Source organism: Crinia signifera, chromosome 1 (assembly GCF_055691185.1).
Source record: "Crinia signifera chromosome 1, ASM5569118v1, whole genome shotgun sequence".
Lineage (NCBI taxonomy): Eukaryota > Metazoa > Chordata > Amphibia > Anura > Myobatrachidae > Crinia > Crinia signifera.
Window position 1 is genome coordinate 421,803,459 of NC_139217.1, and position 14,429 is coordinate 421,817,887.

Genomic DNA, 14,429 nt, shown 5'->3' on the forward strand with positions numbered 1-14,429 from the left:
ATGAACAAAGCGGCTAATGCCATCTGAAGAGTGTTAGCCTTCTTGTGCATGTGGATTGACCCAGGTTGTGCCTATACAGTATGTGAAAAAACAGACTCGGGTTGACTAAACCGGATTTGTCACCCACCAATTGACTAGGATTTTATTGTCCGATCCGGCTGGCTGGAGCTAAAATCTGGTAATATCTGAATTACTTATTGTCAGTTTTCCAGCATTTCGAAGCAACTGCCATTTGTTCCCATAAATTACCAGATTTTGTTTCAACTAGCCATAATGGACAATAAGTGCCAGATGTGTCAAGCGTCACAAAGTGATAAAATGGAATGATAAAAAGCCAGCCAATTAGCTCCTAACTGCCATGTTACAGGCTGGGTTTAAAAAAAGACAGGTAAGGAGCTGATTGGCTGGTTGTTTATCACTCGCCACTTTATCATTTTTTGAAGCTTGATACATCTAACCCTAAGGGGGGGGGGGGGGGTAAATCAATCTCGGCTGTTATTTCCGTCGGGGAAAAATAGCGCCCATCGCTTATTCAACGCTGCCATTTACGACAGCATTGGAGGCAGATTCCAACAAAACATATACGAGTTTAAAAAAAGTTTTTTAAAACTAAAAAACTCTCTCATTTAGGGTACTATTCTTACTGGCTATGGCACTGGAGAAACTGTTTTAATACCCAGAATCCCAAAGATTCCCTCAAATTTACCGTTTAAAATGAGTCCAGTTCCCGATAACAGGGTGCTTTGCCATGACCATAAAGCACAAGGTCAAACACTTAATGTAGCTTGAGTTGAATGGGGAATGTTTATCTCGGGTTACATAAAAAAAAAAAAAAAAAAAAAAAAAAAACATTTATACTAACGTCCGTAGGAAAAATGTCAAATGTGGTATATAAAGAAATTTTATAAGTCACTCATTTCTTATTTTTTTTATTTACAAACATCACGTTACTATAAAAAAAATGGACATACATATACATGTTTTGCAGCAACGTTTCAATGTTAGTACATTGTCACCAGGCTTAGAAATCCAACATAATAACATACCTAAAATAGAAATACATCACCCACTGTGTAAGTGGCACTTCCGGACGCGGGACCACGCACCCAGCCAGACTCCGTTTTCATAATGACATCATGGTGCTTCAGTTTCCTAGCGCACCACACAGCGTCTCCTGTGCATACCTATCACCTAGCTTACACAGTGGGTGATGTAGCTCTATTTAAGGTATGTTTTTATGTTGTATTTGTAAGCCGGAAGACAATGTACTAACATTGAAACATTGCGGCAAAAAAAGCCCTTGTGTACAGCTCCTTTATTTATTTACAAATGAAGTCAATGGGCGGTATTCAATGAGCCTGATTCGCCATGTTTTTATGGCGAATTTGTGCTGTTTGGCGAATTTCTGACTAAAACGGTGAATCACCCTATTCAATGACCACATGCTGAATACATTTCAAGGTTTTTTTCACCATGATTCACCGAGTAGCAATCGCTATCTTTTTATGGTGAAGTGGAATGTGAACTTTTAAAATAAAGTGTTTTGTTTTTTACATTTGGTGTCAAAAAATCAGGAATTTTATTCTGAGGAGGGGCATGCTATTTTTATTCATGTGCTGTAAGCACATGAATATATATTTAATAAAAAAAAAATATATATATATTTTTTTACACAGCAGCCAGCAGGGGGCGCCGGAGCCGAGCCGCTCATTACATATTCATATATTCACTGCACCCGATCGTTACGATCGGGTATAGTGAATATACGCTCCCCTGCTGGCACCCCCGGGGGGCAGCCTGTGCTGCCTGGCACCCGGGGAGCCCACCTACCCCCCACAAAGGTCTGGGGCAGGCAGAGAGACTACCATCTCTCTGCCTGGCACCGTCCTCAGGCTCCCTGCGGCAATCGCCGCAGGAGCTCATATTCGCCAGTCAGGGGCAGCGAGCCCCTGACACGTTGAATACCGGAGCCCGCCGGCTCCGGAACGTGGCGAATGTGCAGCGAATCCTAAAAAGGATTCGCTGCACCTCGCAGGTATTCTCATTGAATACCGCCCAATGAGTGCAATCAGTTTTCTGGGATATGTGACTATCTATGGATAGAGGATATGATACATAGTAGGTCCCGGCACTCACAATACTTATAAGCAGCTGCTCCGGTGCCTTCTTTCCAGAAAGGAAGAGAATATATTGGTGTCTAGGCAGGCACTCATGAGACTTGATGAGGTAACAATTCAAAACGATAGACCAAACTGTGGTGAAGCCAACGTTTCGAGCGACAAAGCATGCCTTGATAAAGGGGATTGCTGCCCAAAACGTTCGCTTCACCACAGTTTGGTCTATCATTTTACCTCATCAAGTCTAATCATTGCCTGCCTAGAGACCACTATATTATATATATTTATTTTATTTTTTATTACTACCCTACCCTATTACTACCCTAGTGATTGAATAAAACTTCTGAATATTGACGTATGAAACCTGGTGAGTGCTCTCTGCTAATAATGAAAACAAACAAAATTGATTGGTTTGAATCAGATATGAACTTTATTAAATACAAATTCCTTTACTGTACACTCAATTAGACTTTACAAATTATCCAAAAAAAAAATCAGCAGACAAAAGGCTACAGAGAAAAAAGAAAAAGAAAAAAAACCCCAATAGAATAATATTGTTCCCCCTATTTTGCAAAGTGCGGGGGATAATCACATACAGAGTGGGCATGTGCAATATTTTATATATAGAAGTACAGTATTTCTCTTACAAGAATCAATAAAAAGACAGGGTTACTTGAACGGTACTTTAACATGGAGTTGTACGCTTACAGAGCTTATGGACTTATAGAATAGAAAATGTTTTTTATGGCAGATGAAAGGGGAGACATTTTGTAGGAAAACGGTCGCTAGGTGGACCCTATTTAGGACGACATGCAGTGGGTCGACAGGGCTAAGTTTGACAAGGTTAGAAGGTCAACTCAAGCATTAGGTCGACAATGGCAAGGTCAACAGTCAAAAGGTCGACATGAGGTTTTTTGAGCCGACAGGTGGTATTTAATGCCCTACCATCCACTACGGCATGGTGGGAAAATAAAGGCACTGTGTCCAAAGCATGGCGAGCCTAGGGAGCCACTTTGACGGTATCCATGTCGACTATATCAACAGTTGGGGAGAGAAAAAACGTGAAAAACCCATGTCAAGCTTTTGACGGTCGGCCTACTTGTGTAGACCTTCCAACCCTGTCAACCTTAGCCACGTTGACTAATTTCAGGTGTCAACCTAAGCCGCCCTGTCAACCTTCAGTGGTCGACCCAATGATCCTACTATCTAGGGCCACAGTCAGTAAAACTGAGACTAAACGGTGCAAAAAGTATGTTAATGCCAAACTGTATCATTTAAGTGTGATTAATCTAAGCCTGAAGAGTGAGATTTAGAATAATGTAGCAGATGTCCCAAAATGCTGAAAATTTGCATAAAACAGTTTAAAAATGGAAACTGACAATTTCACACAAAAATGAGATTTAGATGAAAAATGCAAATTAGTTTGAGAGATGCAGGTTCTTGTATCTTAGAATAACACACTTCACAATACCCCTGCAGCCCAGCATTAACAAGATCCATCAGTGCTCCAGAACGGTTGTGTATCTTCGCAGCACCAGCAAATCTCTTACAAAAGATGTGTAAGTTATGAAAATCCTGAGCTTTAAAACTAAATATCCCTGATATGCGGTACGAATCCGTTATATGCCATTGTTAGGTAAGATTTGCATTCTGCTATTGTGAAAATAAAGTAGAAATCATAATCCAAGTAGGCCTCTCTGTAGAATAGACTAAAGAATACAAATGAAACGTGGATAGGAGTGGGGGGACTTTGGTACTTCATCTTAAAGCAGCTGCATTACATAACAAGACCCAAAATACTTTTGAACTGACCAATTACAACAAGGTGGCATTGTTATCATTGCGTTCTATTAAGAACTGTTTCTAAAGTTTGAGTTCATGTAGCAAAGATTTGATGTAGGGATCACTGGTTCCAACCAGTCATGCCAATGGGATGTCTTTGGTACATTCAGCATTATCATGTACAACGAATTCAGATTCTGTGACCAACCCCCATGGTGTCCATTATAAATAAATTTTGATAACTAGTCAGACACATTTTGGATGACATTTAATTAGTATGCAAGCAGCAGGACTTTGTTCTAGTCTACCCATATTTTTGAAGCAGCAATCATTTACACAGCAAAACCAGGCAAACTCGCCCAACGCAGTCTGTAACTTACAGGCTATCAAATGTCACCCTCTAGCTGTAGTGATACTAAACATCCCAGCATGCCTTGCCATAGTTTTAGCAGTCCATAATAGCAAAACTGTGGCAAGGCATGATGGGACATGTAGTTTAACAACAGCTGGAGGGCCATAGTTTGGACATGCCTGCCGTATGTGTTTCTAAATCTTAAGACTGTGCAGACAACAGTTTTGCTTGTCTTCACAGGCAATATCCAAATCTTAATAAGAGAAGGTATCCCCTGTAAGTTACAGGGATATTGGAGGATACCAAGTAGTTTGCAGACGAAGAATAAGATGGAATCCCAATGCTTCTAAATCAGAGCACACAATAAGCAAAGTGACTTCTAATATCTACAATAGGGAATATAATCTTCTTTATAATACTTCTGTTATTAAAAAACAAACACAAAAAAAAAAAAAAAAAGATACAAAGCCACACTTATTGACAGACACCCAAAAAATATGGACACACAAGGCTTTCTGCACCACTGTCTCCTTTTAGCAGGCTGAATCTGTCCACCTAAGCGGTTCGGGTACCGGATGGGATCCCGACAGTCATTAGCCCGACGTCGAGATCCTGACTGCAAAAACCCTGACACTAGGGGTCCCGACGGCCACCGGCTATTCTCCCTCGTGGGGGTCCACGACCCCTATAGAGGGATAATAGAATAGGAACTGTGCCCGCAAGGGCCTTCGTTGCGCTCCCCCCGCTGTCTGAGTCTGGGCAGTCGGGATCCCGACGTCGGGCTTATGACTGTCGGGATCCCGATTGTCGGGCTTTTATACCACACCCAAGTGGTTCCTGCTAAGGCTGCAGCATTACTGGAGCCTCCAGATGTGGCCCACTGGAAGACCCATAAGGAGACTACCACTTTCTGGCCACAGACCCTGCATCTCTGGGTTTAAAGAGGAGGTGTAGACATTAAAATGGGCAAAATAACTCAAATATTCCCTTGCATCAGGAAAAGGCATGTGAAGCATTATTAGTACATAATTACATCTGAGTGCGACGATACAAATATTTAGAGACCTTTTATGGACATGTAGCATACTATAAAATAAGGAAGCACTACAGAAAAGTCTTGCTACTGCCAAAGTAATCGTAACGGGCTACCAGTAGGTTATCAATGTGTATTCAGTACTATTCGTTTGGAATAACATCAGTTTTGATTTCCAAAAAAGTTGCATTCATTTTACAGATTCCTCCTCATAATGTATTTCATAAGTGTCAGTTCTAGATCAGGCAAATTGTGTTCCCCCTATAATAGAATACAACATTAATTTCCTGCCATTATTTGGTGGACAGTTACAAAGATCAAACATTTACAGGAAATTAAGTCTAGAACGCTTAGTGTGGTTGGTGCAGTTACTAAGGAGTAACCTAATGTGCGGCAGATGTACACACTTACTCCCATCTGGTTAGATAACTCCTAAAGAAGAAAGCCCTCAAAAATTACATTGCCTCAAAAATGCCAAAGAGACACTGCCAAAGAATAAATAAGATGAAGTAATGGAACATACATGCCTCTATATGTATATATATATATATATATATATATATATATATATATATATATATATATAAATTAACATACAATTTCATCATAGAGAAATTCATTTAAATATTTCAAATTTTTTTCCTGTCATATAATGCAGCACCTACAATCATTACAGTTCGGGAATTATCAACCGAAAGTAAAATATATAAAACTATTAGCTTGCAATTGGTATACATAGAATAGTACAATAAATGATCCAGTGTTCAATTGTCTCTACACAGAGAATACATTGAACAATTAAAATGCAGGCCCCAAGTTTCCACATTCCCCTAACAATGCCATTATTGGAATGTCTACACCAAGAGGGCGATTGTTGTTGTTTTTTTGGGTGCTGGCCATTAGATGGCGCCCAACAGCTGAAATTCAATTGTTGTTTGGTGCAATCACCGATATCGCAGACATTTCTACTCACAACACCTGAGCTGTTAAGCAGAAGTGCGCAAAAACTTGCCCTTTTGGGCATCCAAACAGGACTTTTTGGCTAAACCCGCTGCTTTTGTCCATTTAAAAAAGTAATTGGTACCTGATCTGAGCAACAATTGCTCTGATGGGTGCCCATTACTTTGGATACCCACAACAAAATAATTTGCCCCCAAGTTTTCACATTTCCATAAATTTTGTACTCAATGGGGCAGATGTACTAAACATGGTGAAGAGAGAGTGGAAGGTGATAACGCACCAGCCAAACAGCAGTCATTATTAAAACATAGCTGATTTTCTGGTGCTTAATCACCTTTTACTTCAGGGGTCGCCAAACCGGTCCTCGAGATCTACCAATGGTCCAAGTTTTCCAGGTTACCTATCTGGTGCACAGCTGTAGTCATTACTAACTGTCACATTTTAAAACCTGCTGCATTCATTCCTACTATAGATCCACAGGTTGCCCGGAAAACATGCACCGTTGGTAGATCTTGAGGACAGGTTTGGCCACCCCTGCTCTACTTTCTCTTCACCAGATGCATTGACCCTTAAGCCAGTATTCTGGAAACTAGCATATTAGTTCTGCCACTAAATGTGTGCGTATGTTAGGGTGCTTGTTGTGCATAGATCAAACTACAGTATAGGAATAAATCCACTGCATGATGCACAGAACGTCAGAGCAAATACGGATAAGGAGTTACTGTTACATTAGCAAACATGCCAACCCACGCAGGAATCAACTAGAATGAAATACACCAGGTAACAATCCTGACTAAAGGAAGTAAATTATTATGCATGGTGTTTATACACACACACACATGACTTTGTGCATTAATGACACCATTGGTTCATAATGAACAGATTGCTTGTGCGGTTATGAATGTCTGGACAGTTCACTATTCTGTGTGTGCAAAAAAAACAAACAAAAAACAGCTGACGTCAGATATGTATAAGTTAGTGCATGCACTCAGGCAATATGTCTTCTCATTCATGTAGCTTCATACTAGTTTATGTAGAGCATATATGTAAGGCAAGTATAAACCATGCTTGATACAGGAAATAATGCAGTTGTGAATTTACAAGTCAAATAGTCGGTCACTACGACTAGGAGGATCACAACTTCTCCAGAAAGACAGGTTTTCCAGCATAACATTACCCCCTCCTGCCTGGTTGTTTCGCTAAATACATTGTCCTTGCTTCTTCAATGTGTTCCTCTGTGTTCTAAATCCCACTAATCATGCTGTATATTTCCTGTACTTGGATACCATGCAGTACTGATCTGTGACAAAGTTATCTAAATGGCATAGTACAGCTGTGATGCACCCACCACAGCGCACATAAGCTGCGAGTGGTTGATATAAAGGCCTCGGTGAAAAGCACAGGACTTCCAAAAGCATTTAGTAAGTTACAGAAGGGTATGTACAGTATAAACCTAAAATAAAAAATGTCTGGGGGTGGAAATGCAACATTTTTACATCCACATGTAAAGCTTCTATAGATTCTTTGATTATGCAAAATTATATTATCAGATCAAATTAAACTACATACATTATGCAATGGAATTTAATGTCATAGAAAAATATATGTGTGCCTTTTTTTCTCTAAATTATTGCTTATATATCATTATAAATATACAAAGTAACTTGTGTCATCTATGCTGTATTGGAACATTATATCTAAATATAGCTTTTTCTGCATATAAAGTTATTAAAAAGAACCGTACAGTTCTACAGAGGTGGTTTCTAAAGGATACATTTCAAGATTAAATAGAAATCAAAATACATAATATATACATCAGATGAAGTCTATGAGAGATCATGTTGTAGACCGTCAGATATAGACTGTGACTCAGAATAGGGTATTAGGCTTAGATGAATATATACAAGTGACACTTTCTCTAGTTCTAACTAGTGAGACACCAACACAACCGCAACCAGACTTACCGGCCCAGCTTTTGGGTGCACGCAATTGATGCAGCCTTATAATAACAAGGTTAGAGAAGGTATTCATATTAAGGATAAGCAAATATTACATACTAGTATTAAATCATACAAAAAAATTGCACCAGTGTTGCCTGAGACCGCACTGTAATGGTCTGGTCTCTGACGAAGCGCTGCATGTAATTATGTACATACGACAGGCCTTACTAAGAATACACTAAGCCCTGTGGTATTTTATATAGGATAACTAGCCAATATGAGCTGCAAAAAATAAATAAATGTGCCAATGTAGTGTTTTCTAATCAGCAGAACCAAGTGTCCTTCAGTATCAAGTACATTTTAGTGCTCATGAATAGATATGTATTTATCCCAGATGATAATTGGAACACTGAGTGTATCATGCCAGTAATAGTATGGAGAGTCCTCAAAGAGTCTCCTGATCCAATACACAAAGGTTACGGTAGGAGATTTATATTGTCACACATATATGTTTAAACCTCCTGAAGTCAGCGGACTGATAACCGATAATTTCTGAACTCTTGCGGATATCATTTTATCTAAGGGGTCTTCAACCAAAGCGTAAACAACGAATACTAAATTTTAAAGCCGTTCACGGTTTAGGGACCATCTCAAACATTACATAAAATGCCTTCAGTCCTTAGTTATTGTTAATGTCAATGCCCTGTGTCCAGTGGGGTGGATACCCCCTTCCCTGTGAATCTTACTCTAGCCAGTGCAGAAAGCATGCAGAAGAGCGCTACTGGATTACATGATGCTTCCAAATCCAATACATTTTGCAAATAACAAATCCCAGGCAAGATCAACTCAACATCTGAATTTTATATATTCGTAAAGTGAATGCACCCATTAGTGAAATGTAAGGTTTGTGTGAAGTTCTTCTTTAAGTTACCAAATCAATTTTTAACCGTAAAAGCAAACCGTATTTAAAATAACTTGCATTGATCATTTTCATGGCGTGTTCCACAGTGGGAGTCTTCTATAAATGTCAAAACTTGGCTTTAGAACAAGACAGTAGCTGGTTTGCATAACAAATAATAGGATATATGTCTATAAGCATTTACCCTCCTAAATCTGTTGGCTGATTCTTTTACCAAAATATCAGTGGTTTGGTCAGCCTCCATGCAGATACCCGTGAGGAGCGGAGGCTCACACTAACTGAGGCTCTCTATCAAGTAAAAGATTAGTTCCATCACCAGCGGTAAAATGCTGGTGTCCGATGTCCGGTTGTGAATGACTGGTATCAGGGCACTGTCTAGGTCATTCAAGTAGAGTTGTGGGAGAGGCTGTCCGCCCGATCCTGCCAGATACTCTACCTGCACATGGGATGACAAAAGAAGAAGTGTTAAAGGGATTCTGTAGGAGGATTTCAAAATGCTACATTCAAATAGCCAGATACAATACAGATACACTGGCAAATATGTATGCAAAAGTAACATGCAGTGATGTGGTGTCAGATACAATAATGCATGAAAAAAAATCAAGGGTGCTGGTTTAAATATAAATGCACACACATTAATTATACGCACCTTTCATTAGAGGTTTGTATAGTTTTGCTGATAAACATGTTTTAAAGCAGCAACACCATTCCGTCGACAGCTTTTTTAAATCCACTCCTTCCTCTTAGCAGAGACCCAGCAACTACACTATGAAACATTTTTTTTACCCCACTGGCTTCACAATTTTTGTAGGAAGCACTATAAACTTCTGCTGCACTACAGCCTATGAATGGGGAGGGCTTATAACCTCTTACGGGTCCTGCTGCTCACACCCATTTTTGTATTCAATGCTGCTCGACGAGCGGCGGTGAGAGAAATTTGTACAGAGAGGATTACTTTTTTGGCGAGGAAAACCATCCTTGCCATCCAGCCGCTCGCTGTATTCTATGATCTGGGGAAATCCTCACTGTCCTCTGCAAATGTAGCAAGCCTTGCTGTTTTGATTGCCTTGCTGAATACTGACCTGCGAGCTATCGGCACTGCTCGCCATTTGGCATTGATTACACCTATTTATCCTCATTTAGCCACATACAGTATTACACACTGTATTAGTATCATCAAATAATTAGACATTGATGTTGTGAATTGATATATATATATATATATTTCTGTTATATATTTAGCCAGATCCGTCACTCATTCCCTGTGTGTATAACGTTCCCGCCCAGTGTTCTACACAAGGGACCCCCGCGACCCCCTTCCCGCAAATTCACGGACCCCCACAACCCCCCCTCCCGCAATTCATGGACCCCCGCAACCCCCTTTCCCGCGATTCATGCGCCCCTTGCCCCCTCCCGCGATTCACGCCCCCCCCTCCCCCGCAATTTGCGGACCCCCTTCCCGCTATTTCCCCCCCCCCCCCCCAACGGTCCCCGCGACCGCGCATTTCACGGACCCCCGTGTGAATGGGGAATCCTGTACCGCCACAAGCAGGTGCCGCCCCTATGTGCGAAATCCGGCCCTGGCTGCCGCGCTGCAGGTTCCCCCACTGCCAGAATTGTCCCCACGGTCCTCTGCACCAGTGCCACAACTTTTATCAATGTCTTGACCACATACCACTATTATACAGCCTCCTACTCTCATGCACCCTCACACCCTCCCAGTGGGAAAAGATGCTCACCCACTGCCAGGAGCTGCATACTGTCCCCCACCCTCCTCCAGTTCTAGGGATGCCCATCGACCATCAATGATTTCAAATCATCGATGGTTTATGGCCGATGTTGAAGACTTTTGCCATTGATGTGGGAGGACCAGATGGTTTCCCTACATCGATGGCAAAGGAGAACCGATCAAGTTTCAAATTTTTTAAAGGTGCCGGGACACGGAGCATACTCTGCCCCCCCACACCCGGAGTCCCGCCACCGAGTTCTGATTGACCCATGGCCTATTCAGTCATATAATGGATGACCATCGATAGCTACAACAATCGATGGTTATACAAGTAATATTTTACTACTATCGATGGCAGGGTACATCTTACTCTGTAAACGCTTTTTAATTAAACAAAATAATACATACCCCCCCCCTTCCAAATCATATGCTCTCTATTTAACACATTTCACCTATAACTCAAGTTGCAATACAGGCATCTTTCATGCAATTCTAACCATATTTCTCACAATACAAAAGTTCACAAATTAAGGGGGCGCAGACAAATAAAAGAACAGAACACACAATGGGCCTGATTCACACCACGTGGCTGCGTCCACTCGCAGCCTAGCAAACAGGTAAGTGCCACCCGGCGGAACGCCCAACCCCACCCCACTCAAACATGAAGCCGCTCAAAAAAAAAAAATCACTCGAGGGCCACACCCGGACCTCCCTGTCCAGAGCGAAAAGCTCTGCGAGTGTGAATCTCGTTCGTTCCCAGGGCTTGTGCATGCACATGCGCAGACCCCAAACATGACCCAGATTCAGTGGTACTTTAATGGAACAGGATGCATTGGAAAATGTAGTGTGAACTACGCTATAATCACTTCCAGGAACTCCACTCTTGAGGCCTCGCCAGAGGAGTACTGTGGAGCCTACCACTTTCCAAACCAATACAGTAAGAATGGCCATACCCACGATGCCCCCCTTACCCATACTTACCTAGTCTCCCTGAAGTTTCAGGAGACTCCTGATTTCCAACAAATGCCAAGCAGATTGCTATTACTTTGTCAGCTATGCCTTTGAATCATCAGGCTGAGCTGTTAAGGAGAATTTATTTTACAAAGACGAGTTCTGTATGTTTATAGATGTAAATGCCCTAAAACTGTGCATTCCTTTCTGCCTCTGATACTTTGTGTTCAAAGTAGACTGTATAAAGAGGGAACCATGTTGTGGTCATTAAAAAATAAATAAAGATGCTGCAGCCCAACTAAATATGAGGCGAGGACAGTTACCATGTCAATATCCATGGAGACGCGCAGTCCTATCTTGTTCATTCCACCGTTCTTTAAGGTTTTAATATGCGGACATAAGGCAGCTCCACAGGCCGTAGCCATTTCTTTAGCAAACTGAAAGTGGGCGGTTGCACTGGCCGGTTCACGGTCTCGAAGAAGATAAAACACCTGAAAAATGTAAATAAGAACCTTACCATCACTGCTCTCTTACACTGGGTAAACACTAGGTGACATTCCGTCTAATCAAAAACATAGTTTGAATAGGTACATATTGGGCAGTGTATGCAAAATATGCACGCCCCCGCTGTTGTTAGCAGACAGAAGACCTCTCTAACAGCCATAATGCAGTGTGGCATCCTGAGTCGTGCCTTCGGCCCCTGTGCTGACAAGTTTGTGTGCACTTGCCAATGCCGGATCCCATCAACCATCGGTTTGGCTGGGTACATACACGTCATCTAGTGTGTGTGTGTGTGTGTGTGTGTGTGTGTGTGTGTGTGTTCAGCTTTGAAACAAATAGAGGCTTTCCAGAACACATGTGTGCAGTTTAATGTGGGTCTTACGGTTTCTCAGTGTCCTGTACCAAAACGGCAGGCCACAAAAGTGCTTAACCCTTTGAGTGCCCAGGGAATTTATCAAGATAGGTGTTAAAATTGCCAAGCAAACATTTTTATTCATCATAATGACCTTTAATGTTTAACTTTTTTTTTACAGATTTTATGTTTCAATTTATATAACAAATGTAAGTGACGCCGGCATTTTTAGCGGATATTTTCAACATCTGTCAGAGATGTTGGCACTCAAAGGGTTAAAACACTCTTCCGTTCTGACCAAGGAACCACAATGTTCTTCTATAGCAGGGATGGGGAACCTTTGGCCCTCCAGCTGTTGTTGAACTACACATCCCAGCATGCCCTGCTACCGTTATGCTATTTGCTCATGCTAAAACTGTAGCAGACATGCTGGGATATGTAGTTCAACAACAGCTGAAAGGCCGAAGGTTCTCCATCTCTGTTCTATAGCAAGGACACATTCACTAGGTAAATCATGAATGTGAATGGGGAACACAGTTCCCAATAAGCTTCACGTTATGCCAAGTGTAATATAATATATAATTTCTTTATGACGCCATGGTTTCCTGGTCCGAAATGAGTGTGTTACTTATGTATGCCCATGGCTATAGGCATACAAGAGTAAGATGACCAACAGATCTTGCCAAGAGTCTTTAATAACTTTACAGTAAAAGATTTAGGGGGGTATTCAATCATAGGCCATGGCTGTCCAGCTGGCCTGACAGCCGTGACCCTGTCCCGTTCTCCTCGATCGAGAAAAAGCAGGCGGGATTCAGTGTCCCGCCTGCAGCGGGACGAGAAGGGGGCGTGGCCGCAAACTGCTGCAGCCGGGAGCTCGCCACTTCCCGGCAGAACGAGCCGACTGCTTGTGAAGTCGGGCTCGTTCTGCTGAGATCCCCTGTTCAATGCTGTTGGGGAAGACAGCATTGAATAGGGCCCCGCAGCCATCTCCCCCGTTGGGATATAGCTGCGGGTGATTGTGATTGAATACCCCCCTTAGCCTAGCTATACAAAACTCTGCATATGTATTATGGAGCAGTAAAATGACCCGGTACAAATATGCAGAGTGCCAACCCCATCAGATCCTTAGAATGGATGCAGCCTGTAAGAGAGATGACGGGAAGAGTCTCACCTCTGTACATTTCACAGTCTTGTCATGAGCTTCAAAATCGGTTTCTTGACAAATCCTCTCACTTAGAATTCCTTCCATCGACTGCCCATCAATGGGACTAATGATCCTATAAAATAAATAAAATACTCAAATGACCAAGGTACGAAAAGGCTACCAGTACCTCAGACATTATAGTGGAGAAGAGAATGTGCTGGACCATAATAGCAGAAGAAAAGAACGACTTAGAACTAAGGATGGTCATCGGTGCAACCGTCGATGGCAATTCTGCACCCAGCCATCGAACGTGGTAAACTATTTGATGGATAACCATTGATAGTTTTAGCTATCGATGGTCATCCATTATATTTGACTGAATGGCCCATGGGCCAATCAGAACTCGGGGGCCGGACTTCTGTGTCAGGGGGCGGAGCTATACTCTGTGTCCCGGCACCTTAAAAAAAAAAAAAAGAAACATTGGTTCTCCTTTGCCATCAATATAGGGAAACCATCTGATTATCCCGCATTGATGGCAAAAGTATTCGACATCGGCCATACACCATCGATTTCAAATGATCAATGGTCAACACTATACTAATACTTAGAACAGAGCTAGAGAAGTGTGTTAAATGGCTACAATGTAAAC

General features: G+C 41.7%; 1 protein-coding gene across 3 annotated transcripts in view; it reads right to left on the reverse strand.

The window, feature by feature from the left end:
* Window positions 1-2,524: 2,524 nt before the first annotated feature.
* The window catches only part of ZFYVE16 (zinc finger FYVE-type containing 16), a 48,768-nt gene continuing 36,863 nt past the window's right edge, over window positions 2,525-14,429 (reverse strand). For all 3 annotated transcript variants that reach the window (XM_083151867.1, XM_083151865.1, XM_083151866.1), the window contains 3 exons: window positions 13,808-13,913; window positions 12,107-12,274; window positions 2,525-9,539 (listed from right to left, as the gene is read on the reverse strand). In XM_083151867.1, the coding sequence (XP_083007993.1) occupies window positions 9,378-9,539; window positions 12,107-12,274; window positions 13,808-13,913 (436 nt within the window). In that variant the 3' untranslated portion in view covers window positions 2,525-9,377. The remainder of the gene's footprint in view (window positions 9,540-12,106; window positions 12,275-13,807; window positions 13,914-14,429) is intronic.